This window comes from Aegilops tauschii, chromosome 2 (assembly GCF_002575655.3).
Source record: "Aegilops tauschii subsp. strangulata cultivar AL8/78 chromosome 2, Aet v6.0, whole genome shotgun sequence".
In the NCBI taxonomy this organism is placed as follows: domain Eukaryota; kingdom Viridiplantae; phylum Streptophyta; class Magnoliopsida; order Poales; family Poaceae; genus Aegilops; species Aegilops tauschii.
Window position 1 is genome coordinate 117,639,543 of NC_053036.3, and position 12,027 is coordinate 117,651,569.

Genomic DNA, 12,027 nt, shown 5'->3' on the forward strand with positions numbered 1-12,027 from the left:
AGTTTCATTATCATTATCAGGAGATTTTTCTATTTCAGGTTCATTAGAAGCGTGCAAAGTCCTATCAGATGAACAAAAATTGTATTAAGAATATTGTTTTTCGAAAAATGTATTAATTTTTTTATTCAATGAACATTTTTTGAAAAACTATGAACAAATTTTTAATTTGATGAACATTTTTTAATTTGATGAATATTTTTTTGAATTTGATGAACAATTTTTTAATTTGATGAAAAGTTTTTGAATCTGATGAACAAAAAAGTGAAAATGTAAAGAAGAAAAGAGAGAAAAGAAAAAACATAAAAGAAAACAAAAAGAAAAAACCGAAATTAACAAAGAAAGAAAAGAAAACCCGGAAGAAAAAATAGAAAAAAAATTCCGGTTTGAGGAAGGTTCTAGAACTCCCCAAAACCGGGCAGACTGCAAGTGAAAATCCTAGAAAACTGGGCCGGCCCACTGTGCGACCGATTCAGAGTATTTTTACAATATGTGAACATTTTTTACAATACGTGAACATTTTTTTAAACAGGGGCGCCCAACCCCGTCCTGGCACTAACTGGACCAACCCAGGTTTCTGGAAAAAAACTGGACCAACCCAGTAAGCATAGCGAGGCTATCCCTCGTACGGACATATCCTCTGCTTTTTAATCTTTTGCCAGGTTTATTCTATCAAGTGGTTGTTCTATTAAAATACTTCTAAATTTTATTAAAAAAAGTTCATGAATTTCAAAACATAAAAAGGAGAAAAAATGTGCATTTTTTAATGTCCATGATATTTTTCCTAAATTTTGAAAATGTTCCTGGATCTCAAAAAACGATTCTTCATTTAAATAGGCGTTGGCGGTGAATATGATGATTGTACACTCGCCTCAGGGTGACTCCTTCGGCTGTGAGTTAGAGCGTGGGCTGGCGATGCTCTTTGACACAACAACGATCCACGGATCGAGCGTTGCGTGCGAGTTTGATGGTGCAGCGCATGATGGTGTGTTCGGTTCATGCACTAAGAACGAAGCGAGAGAGGGAAAAGTTAGTGTCAGCAGTAGGGAGGGACAGAGGAGGTCGTGCACATCTCTTGGGCAAAGAGATAGGCTCGGGAGAGGCTAGGGAGGCTGGGGGAGCTCGGTGCGGTCGCCACGCAGAAGTCTGCCGCGTTGGCTAGAGGTGGAAGACAGATGTGCCCTTTTGGGCTGTGTTGGGATGAGCTTACACCAGTCTTTAACTTTTTATTCTTTGTTTTCATTTATTTGCTGCAAATTTGAATTTAATTGAAAATCCAAATGAGCACCAAATCTTCTGGATATTCGTATGTGGCATCCATGGACCCTTCCAAGTGCACATAAAACAATTAGGAATTTTGAGCTTATATTTCTATTTTATATGAATATAAACACAATTCAAATACAATACGGATTAATTTGAAAGCCCAAAAATAATTCCCTTAAAATCCCAAAAGATTAGGATAGGGCCCACATGGTCACATATGAGCTCGGGCCTAAACCTTAGGGTGTAAGAAGGGCATTTTGGATTTATTGTAAACAAAATTAGGGTTTTACCCTTTTTAATTAACATGCGGCTTGAATTTCCCTCGATTTCAAATTTCCAAAAAAGTAAATATGATGCCATGCTATCCTTAACTACTCTATTACATTACCATTAACTAGGGTTGTGACCATTGTTCTTCAGAAATGTGATGTTTAACCTCTCCTACCGTACGCCCTCATTGCTTTTCTCTACGGGTCAATAGATGAGAAGACCTGGCCCACATGGAGTATGCGTTCATTCATATCTGCATCTGTGATATCTCAAAAATTGAATTTCATATCTTCGTCATCTGAATCTGGAAGCTCAAGTCCGTCAACTTCGTAATTGTCATCTTTTCCTTTCGGAAATCTTTTCCTTTCCTTTTCTTCTCTTCATCGGTTTGACAATTGTCATTGACAAATCATCATCACCTTCCTCCAAGTCATAGTCACTATCCACTATTGCTGGCTCGTAGTCATCATCACTCCCCTCCTCTAAGGCCCAGTTTGTTTGGGCTTTTGCTTCTGCTTTTGTATCTTTTTCACTTTGGCCAAAAAGCCATAAAAGCTTCTAAATAGGTGCTTTTGGAGCTTTTATGGCTTTTGGAGCCAAATATTGTTATATTGATGCATCAAAAGCCATAAAAGTTTCAAAAGCACATGTTTAGAAGCTTTTATGGCTTTTTGGTTAAAATGGAAAAGCTGCAAAAGCATAAGCAAAAGCTCAAACAAACAGGGTCTAAATCATCTTGAACAACCTCTACACTTGCTCTACTTCTGCTTATGCCTTTGTTGGGCCATCTGCAAAACAGCATGCCCCAATGCTCTGATTTGGCCCAATGCTCATATCTGCACCACTGTCTTGCTTCTCCTCTCTTCTGCACTTCATAGGACTAATAATAGCAGGCAAGTGTGAAGTGTGTAGCAGGGTTTTTAAAAAACATCATCCCATTCTGCATTGACGTTATCTACGCGTTCTAGATAGAACATGTGATACCTATGTCCCTCTCTAACCGTTGCGCAAATGCAGTTTGTGTCACCGTTCTTTGAGATCAACCGAAGCTCGTCTTCATTTGTTTGACTACCAAGCAGTAGCAAATAGGTCTTTATTTTCCCTTTGTGCTCATATCCCAAATCCTCAATGAGATCATCCAACATTTCCATACATGTTGTACTGCATTCACATAAATGATAGCAAACCTTCTTGCCGTTCAGAATGACTTGTTGCATCTGTGTCCTATGAAAAATTCCCCCATGAACAAACTCCAAGTGAAATGATCAGTGTGTTGTACTGACTAAAATTCAGAGGAAACAACATGTTCAACTCAGTTGTAATAAAACCTCACAATTCCTCCTAAACCCTAATTGAATTGGAACCAAATCAACAAAAAACGTACAATAGACCAGAGATACATTGCAAATGAACATAGCTGAGATTCTTAGGTGGAAAAGAACTAGGGCTGTGGCCATAATGGAGCTCACCGTACTCGGGAACATGCCCCTGTTCCTGCCGCCGCTCACACAGCTGCGAGGCGATGTGGTCGCCCCCAACACACTATCCATCCTAGGATGTCTCGATTGGCCCTCTGATGACGGCGACTGCCGTCTAACGCAGCCGAACCATGACCGTTGTGTACATTGCCTACAAGTTGGAGGACCAGAGATGCATTTTACTCGTTCTGTGGTGAACCTCAGTGTATCTTGATGATCTAGGTATTTTGCCTTCTTATAATAGTTGCTGTACTTTGTAAATGGGTCGTTTTAAAGAATAGCACAAATGTCTGCAAACAACGACCAAACAAAAATTGGCTAACACACGCAATCAGATTATGCAAGTTTGTGTGAACACTTTGTAAATACCAACATCTTCTGAGCACGTAACATTGCAATGCAAACTGCACACTGAACAGACATTGGCAAGGGTCACTCTGTATCTTCAACAGAAGAACCAACAGTGTATAAAGAATGTAAATATGAGTGAACATGTGATAAGTTCAATTTTCTGTAATACAACCGGATAGCTCCATGGGCACAAGGTCTGATCCGTCCTTACCGTAAATTACACAATGGTACAGGTACACTACATGGGATACACCAACAATGGGTGGTAAATAAAAACTTCTAGCAGGAACACCACAAACCAGATCTAACTTATTGCTGGCAACAAATCAAATTGTCTACTGATAAGTCTGATCTATATTAAGGGTTTGTAATCACAGATATGTAGTCACACTTGAGCAAAACCTGCAAGACATCATAACGAGGATTAAACAAGTATGTCGTGACAGCAATAACCAGATAAATACATTTTTACTGAAGGGGAGAACTGAAAAAGGAAAAAATGCTTCTTCCAGGCTAAAGAAAACAGTGTGATTAAGGTCGACTTATGTGGAGTTTATCAGTGTAATAGTTCGATATTCATAATAGCATAAGGCACATTCAGAAGGGATTAATGAAAATTCTAAGGAAAGTGGAAAGCAGGAGGGCATTTTGTGTTCTCAAAGTAGTACTCACTTTTAAGTTAAGTTTATCAGTGCAATCAGTAGTACTCACTCTGAAAGCAAGAGGGGAGTTCGTCAAAGTGAGATATTTACGTTAACTTGGGTTCAGAAATCTCATGTCAATTTAAACCCTTGGTACAGAATCCTATAACAAAGTTTCAGACTGACTAGGGTTCCAGAACAACGTCATGGAAGAAGCAGCAGAATGCCTTCCAGCGCACAGTATCACCATAAAGCTATGTGCTGTTTATTGCATATTTTAAAGCAAATATTACTGCACAGCCACTAACTACCATAACTTCTAAAAGACCCTCATGGTTCTAGCGTTAAATGCAGAGCAAGTAGTCCATAGTACCATCATGACTGTTGGATCATGTATTTGATATATCCTCATTCAAATGTTGCTGGTACTAATATATCCAAATTAAGTGTGAGTAAGAATGCTTTTCAAGTCAACCTGACAGCTAAACAGAGCCCCACCCTGGATCTTATTGCTCAATTTCCCAAACAAAAAAGATGAATGGCTGTGCCACTTATGAAAATTGCCTAAAAACCATTACGAAAAAGAATGTAATGAAACATAAAAAGGAGAGAAGTTATACCTTGTATGAAATCATTCCATTTATCACCTTTGTGGTCCTTTATACTGTTCTATGTAGCCTGATATATAATAACATAATGTTATATAAAAATATACAAGTGTCATGACATACTCATGATAGGGGGAACTATTTAGCTTTTAGCGTAGAAACAAACATAATATTTAGCGTTGAAATGCTACAAACGAAAGATAAAACAAGTATAATTAAACAATTACCTTGGCATATGGGGCAAAAATGGCTTTGACATCTTCAAACACCTCAGGAATTGGTTTTGCAGCATCGATCTGATCATACGCAAGTTGGGCAGTAAGTTTGAAAGTGGACAGATTCCAAAAAAAGGTAGTAAAGTGCATGAAAAAAAACAGTCCTCACTCCTCAGTAACTCATTACAATCAAAAGAAAGACTGTTATCCCAGTATATTGTTCCTTCAGGATTCAGACTAACGTGTTCCCTAAATGTTCAATTTATAACCACCCCCCCCCCCCCCCCCTGCATGCATGTGGGGATGCATTCCTTTGAGGTCCATCATTAGTCATTGTGGGAGTGCAGCAATACCTTCTTAACCTTGTCCTTCGCGTCATAGTACTCAATCACAGGCAAACTGGATTCAACAAAAACTTTGAATCTCTTCCTGATAGTCTCGATGTTGTCATCAACTCTACCCTGCAAAATAATACAAATTGTTGGAAACAGGAAAAGGGTGGTTTTGATAAGGATACATAGGCCGAACATGAGCACATATGTGAAGAATGAAACCTCATTGCGTCCCAAAAGACGCCTTTCCATCTCTTCCTCGGAACAATTGAAGAATAGCACAAATGCAGGCGAAATTTTTGTCTGAGAAAATGTGAAGCAATCAGCAATCTTGCAAAAGTCATTTATACGTACATTATGATGGAAGAGAAGAAGAAGCTGCTGAACTATTATGTGAGTTAGTAGTGAAAAAGAACATCAATTTTGAAGTGCAAGGAGTAGACGAGCTTACAACATTCTCGAACGCAGCACGATTCTCTTCATTCCTTGGAAACCCGTCGATGAGGAACTTATCATTCTCATTCTTTATCATGGCTTGCTGCAAGAGCTTTATAGTCACCTCCGACGGAACAATCTTTCCCTCCTTTATCATGTTCTCAATCATAGTTCTGTAAAATTAAGTGTAAAAATAAACATAGGTGCATGCAAATGTTAAATAATAAACAGATTGACATGACAAATATAATTTTCATAAAAAAATTGCTCTAGAGAAACTTATGAAAGAAACTAACATACCCATTCTCAGAGCCAGATTTAATCTCCGCGCGCAAAAGATCTCCAGCACTAAGATGGGTGAATCCAAAGTGTTCAACAATGTTGGAACACTGTGTGCCCTTTCCACTTCCAGGACCGCCTGTGTGTAAATTCTTGGTCAGGTACAGAAGAAAGTTTATTTATTTAGATACATGTAATGCTTGATAATGCGTATTTGATGGTCAGACATATTCTCAAAGAAAGTTTACCAAGAACAAATACTACTGTGACTTTCTTGTCACCCAACATGTTCTCAGCAACCACCTGCATGAAAAACAAAGTTTCGACCATAAGACAAACAAAGAACCATGAATAGCAAAATTTCTGTGAGACAAGGGAGTTTCATTTACTGACTATATACAAGAAGCGTTGCTCAAGGTGCCAGAATTATATTGGCAGTATGCTCAAGAATTCAAGTTCTTTGGACACGAGTCCAACAACAATAATGTTTATCTATTCCAAATTAAACTAAATGCTTAAATAGTACTCCCTCCATTCACAAATAAAAGATGTTCTAACTTTTTCTGAATTGGATGTGTATGGACACGTTTTAGTATGCTTGTTCATTCATTTCAATCCGTATGTAGTCCATATTGAAATATCCAAAACATCTTATATTTATGAACAGAAGTAGATGTAACACCGTGAGATTCGGGGCACCAATCCTTATGTGCGAAAGGGTTAATAAATTGAAGAATGTCCACTAATACTGAAAACAGAAGGCATTGCACATCCTCAATGAAAAAGTGTGCCTTTGCAGCAACAAGTGCTTATCTAATATATCCAGGGAATGAGGAATGAAAAGTAATGCCAGTCACGTACCTCCTTCTCAGTCACAACTGCGGGAGCATCCACAACCGTGCCCATGGCTGAAAAATATTCGAATATTCAGTTTAGAAGTTCTAGTTATGCATCTCAAAATGAAAAGAGAAGAAATACACCATGTAAAAAAGACCACTCTATATGGTGAAGATCAGTAGCGGCACTAACATTGTTGAAGGGCTGAGGACACTTTGGTTATTTAAACCACTTAGAAAAATCAGGGAGTTTGATTCACTAATTACACACAAACACACACATGAACATACCCTTAAACAGCATTGCACTGATTGAGTAGACTCCCGAATTACTTGTACAGGATCACAATCAGTATTCTCATTTCCAACCAACAAAACTACGTACAAGTTTCCGGGCTCATCACCCGAAAATTACTCGTGACCCATGCCTAGCATCAATCAAGAGAGATACAAGGGCAGGATCACACACTGTTCTAGAAAAGGATATTTCTTCTCCTTCCACCTAACCAAGGCATATTCACTGTTATGCTTACAAGCATACGGGTCCATTTTTTAAATGAGCTAGACAAACAGAGGGATCACAATTATAACCCGATTTAAACTACGATCCCCTTGATTTCCCGCCGCTTACAGCTAGCATGAACAAAGATCAAAACAAGCAGATCACCCACCGCTAATACTATTTCAATTTTTTTTTCTATTTTGATTCGGGCAACATAGATCATCCACCCCTCTAAACTCCCAGTGCAATGATCCCTAGATCCAGCCCCAGGCACGCAACCCTAGGACCCCTCCTTGTCAGATCTGCATCGCAGACTGCCGCCGGAGCCAACCATTCCAGCCGGGAGGCGGGATCCTTTCCCTCAACCCCAGATCACAAAGACTACAGCCCGCCCGAAAACCCGCCAAGGGACAACATTCGAGACACGCTCCAGGTGATAACAACAGCAGGCTAGCGCGCGAACAACGCCGCCAGATCTCGCAACAGGGCGGCCGGGATCTCACGTACCTCCGCGCCGGCGGACGAGCTGCGCTCCGAATCGAATGCCGGTGGAGGGGTCGGCGCGGCGGCGAGACCACGGCGAGGGATCACAGGGTGGGGTGGGGGGGGCGCGTGGTGCGTGCTGCGGTGTTGGTCTGTCTGTGGCGTTGGTGCGAGAGGAGCGAGGGGGAGGAGGAGGCCGTTTAATACGCGCGCGGCGCGCGGCCAGGTGGAGGGAGAGGTGGTGGGGTCGTGGGGGTGGGGCCCACGCGGGGTCTCCGCGGGAAAGCGTGGCGTTTGGCCGGTGGGGACACCGACCGGGCCGGAGGTGTCGGCGCAACGGGTGGAGCGGGCGCGGGCTGGAAAGCTTCGAGGAAGCGGAGCTCGGAGAGAAGTCGGCTCGTGGCCGGAAGCGGGGGAGGGGAGAATGTCACATGGAAATTGATGGAAATCACGCACAAATGTTTTAAAGTTTAAAAAAAATACAGGATGTTTATGTGGTGATGTTCCATTCGCATGTAAAAATTCCAGTTCGAACACATTACATGGTGTGAGCGATAAACAAACAAATTCAATGTTGAATAGTGTCGAACAATAACATCGCCGTTCATCATTCGACATGAGTGGTGAGCTATCTCAAAAACAAAACAATGAACATCACTATTCATGTCTGCAATGCACTTTCATCTGCGAATTTCATCTTTCTTTTGACTACGGCAGAACCCAAAGAACTGATAGCACTTTCATGATCAATCAGGATCACGGATTGCCAGAACTTTGTCAAATTCCACCATGCTGTCTCGAGATTGAGCAAACGCAAATTCTAGGGAAGCAACAAGAACCTCGAGTAACAGATTTCATCTGTCACCCGCATAAATAATTTTCAGCAATAGTTCTCATCTACTACCTAATTATATTATGCAATACCCATACATCTCCATGTATTCTAGATCGAAACCTGCATCTACGCATAGCACGGCTCTTGATGCCACTGAAAGGGAACGCGACAGAAAACAAAAAATTTCTGACCTACGGACCAGCCCAGGACCACTATGGAGACTGCATACATGGTTTGATCTTTTTCGTTACCGACTCGTAGCGCAGCGGGAAGTAGAGTCGATGACGATCGGCGGTGCAGATCCCCGCAGCTAGGATTTACAACCTCCCAACCGCGAGGATGTATACCCTCATCTGCTCCTTAGACAGCCCTCCGGGAGGCGGTCGAACAGCCCCCCAGACGGTGTCGCGGACAGCCCTTCGGGAGGACCTTCGAAACTCGAACGGTCACTCGGACAGCCTTTCGGGAGGACCTTCGAAACTCGGACGGTCACACGGACAGCCCTTCGGGAGGCACTCACGAACTAAGACCGAAACTACGATCTCTCTACAGAGTTGCACACATACGGTGTCATCTATCCGGCAGGGCTTCGCCGTCCAGAACTAGTTCCTGCCGGAACCCAGACAGCCTTACGGCTCTACGAAACTCTTTTCGTGGGAGGGAGAGAAGAAGCCAGATAATGCATGGCATGTGTATGAGAGCAAGGGATGAGTGTGGAGGGCTGCCCCTCCACCTCTATTTATAGGAAATCCCAAGGGGGTAGGGTAGTTTCACAAAAAAACCCAAAATGCACATGAATGAAGTCCTTCCACAAGGACCTAGGAGTGAAACCAAGGAACAAGAGGGTCCCCAAGGGGGGATACCCCATGTGGCCGGCCACACCCCCATGAGGGGCCCAAAAAATGGCTCCTATCCATCCATGTCATCCCCAAGATCTTTTGGAGCAAAGCCCCAAAAGGTGGCTTTCCATAAAGTAACCATAAAGCTGATTTTCACTATTCACGACGACATTTTTCAGCGTCTGATCGAACTGAAAATATTTATGTGGGCTAAGAACATTTCCAGTACCCACTAAAATGATTTTCAACGCGTTCCGAAACAATTCCGGTTTTAGTGATTTTCATCTGCGAAATGCATCTGAAGTGGCTCCGGCAGCTCCGGAACATTTCCGGTTTTTATCTCAGAAAATTCCAAAAAGCTTCCAGAATGATTCTGGCATCCTCCAAGAATTATCAGGCATGTGCCGAAACCAATTTGACTTAATGGTGTATCCCGAAACAACTTTTCGGTATCATCAAAACTTATCCATGACCTCTCTCTGTGGTACGATTCCGCTGTCCGAAACTTTTCGGTGTCCGAAACTTTTCCGGTGATTTTCTCTCAGACTCCCTGTCTAGTATTCAGCAGATAGATGACCCTTAAGCGTGTGACCCTATAGGTTCGGTGAAGTATAGACATGACCCGGAACCCCTTCCGATCAATGATCAACATCGGAGCCGTGGACACCCATATTGACCCCTATACCCACACGAATAAATATCCGAGTGAACCTCCAGTTGCCGTGTGCTATTCCTGTTGCTTCGCGATATGTTACAAATACCCGAGGTGAGACATGTTGGCATTCCCGTGGATCAACAACTTGTCCACTATGCTAGTTACCTCGTTACCGGTATTGTTCTCTTTTCTCGTTATCGTGTTCCGGCATCCCCGTGATCAAATCACAAAGTGTCTGGCCAGACGATGATGGATACCGTAACACCGAGAGGGCCCAGAGATATCTCTCCATCGTCGGAGGAGCAAATCCCAATCTTGAGCTATCAAGTTACTTGACACACTTTTCCATGAACCCGTAAGCCGCCGTAATAGCCACCCATTTACGGATGACGTTTAACAAACTCCAAAGTTCATGAAGCAAGCATGAAGAAACTCGATACTCTCATGGTCTAAGGAATCATGCAAACGTTAACCATCTCTGTGTTATGTACCAATAAACTTGTGACGAATGAATCTCATAGCATAACATCAATCCGGGTCGATTCAACACAAATGTTCTCTTAACATTGTGCCCTCAAAGTTGCTGGCATAGACATGCCCATGACCAGGAAAACAGAATCATCATGCAACACTTGAGCTAGTCTTAGAGGCCAGACTAGGAATACTTCTTACCGTTTATTATTCCACACGTGCATTTGAGTCTTCCTCCGAGCCTCGTGGATATTGCAGACTCGAGAATCATTGCAGTTATAGCATGGAAAATAAACATAATTATGAACTCGGAGATAAATAATATCATTTATTATTGCCTCTAGGGCATATCTCCTACACAAAGTTCATTTTAGGTACAACTTGGGAAGTGAAATTGGCCCCCTCAAAATACTAAGGAAAAGTCTTGGTTCATGCCTCAAGACTCTCCATTTTATATTTAAGTGATCAAAGATCGCATTGAGTCTGTAGGTATACTGATACTATCAAAAAGGGACGAGATTGAGAAGATGAGGTCATTGCTCAAGTACTTAGAGATCAAACTCCACAAACCTCATACGTATTCACAAGTTCCTACTATATCAAGCCCAAAGTGCTCCTCGGACTCACTGAACCAAACTCTTTGGAGTCACTGATCAATAGATATAGTCACTGTCCTAAAAACCCTAATTGCATCGGTCTCACCGAGATGTCCATTCAGACTCACCGAAGCACCTATGCCAACCTTTTTGTAACCTTCTGTAATTCATCCGGTATTTTCGTATGGTTTCATTGGTGACACCGAAGCGTGCAAAAGTGCTTAGGTCATCACATCTCGGTGTCACCGACTAGTTTCACCCGATGTGGCAGAATGATCCAAAGTTGTTGCCTTTTGTACATATCAGTTTGACCAAGTCATTCCAGACGGCCTCACCGATGTGTGCAGAAGTGTGTGTGAAAGTAGGATTTTCTGTCATCACTATGTATACCCCCCACCCACTCCACTAGTGTCTCCCGAAGCAAACATCACTCATCTCCATATTTCTGAGAGAGAGCTCCATCTCCTTGTGCTGATTTCAAAGGGATTCCACTCCAACCATTGATCGTTTGATTTATAGTTGTTAAATTGCGATCCAAATTCTACCGTGTTGGACTAGACGTAGTACATACGGAGTGGGCCTTTGCGTTGGTACCGACGCGTACGAGTACAACTCGTTTACTTATCCTCCAAGGACTCTCATGTATTGCCCTTATATATACCCCATGTAGTCGCACCTAAGACGGCATGTCGTCTTGTCCTTGTAATACTCCTCCTCATAGTGATTGCGCCTTCGTGCGTCCGTGGTTTTCTCCCGCAAGGGTTTCCACGTAAAAATCCGTGTCTCTTTGTCTCGTTTATTTCTCGTTATTATCTAACAAGTGATATGCAAAGCTGAGGTTCAGATACGAGATTTGAGGCGAGAGTTAGGGTTCCGTCTGTGCGTACGAGATTTGACGCAACTAGGCGATCCGACGAATCCGAACACGGATCGATATC

The 12,027-nt window shown here is 42.2% G+C and overlaps 1 protein-coding gene across 1 annotated transcript; it reads right to left on the reverse strand.

The window, feature by feature from the left end:
* Positions 1-3,455: 3,455 nt before the first annotated feature.
* On the reverse strand, positions 3,456-8,040 carry LOC109773617 (UMP-CMP kinase 3). Its single transcript, XM_020332318.4, has 10 exons — positions 7,718-8,040; positions 6,734-6,780; positions 6,121-6,175; positions 5,894-6,011; positions 5,610-5,766; positions 5,381-5,461; positions 5,180-5,287; positions 4,839-4,907; positions 4,624-4,681; positions 3,456-3,764 (listed from the first exon to the last, which is right to left on the reverse strand). Exons 2-9 carry the CDS (start codon positions 6,776-6,778, stop codon positions 4,673-4,675), a joined length of 642 nt encoding a protein of 213 aa, XP_020187907.1. The 5' UTR covers positions 6,779-6,780; positions 7,718-8,040; the 3' UTR covers positions 3,456-3,764; positions 4,624-4,672.
* Positions 8,041-12,027: the final 3,987 nt, after the last annotated feature.

What these genes read in the sequence shown, in the direction of transcription:
- LOC109773617 (XM_020332318.4), bottom strand. Translation starts at nt 6,778, where the DNA reads ATGGGCACGGTTGTGGATGCTCCCGCAGTTGTGACTGAGAAGGAG. An exon ending in CACAGTAGTATTTGTTCTTG is followed by an intron (nt 6,012 to 6,120) that starts GTAAACTTTCTT and finishes ATTTACACACAG; the next exon opens with GCGGTCCTGGAAGTGGAAAG. An exon ending in AAATCTGGCTCTGAGAATGG is followed by an intron (nt 5,767 to 5,893) that starts GTATGTTAGTTT and finishes TTAATTTTACAG; the next exon opens with AACTATGATTGAGAACATGA.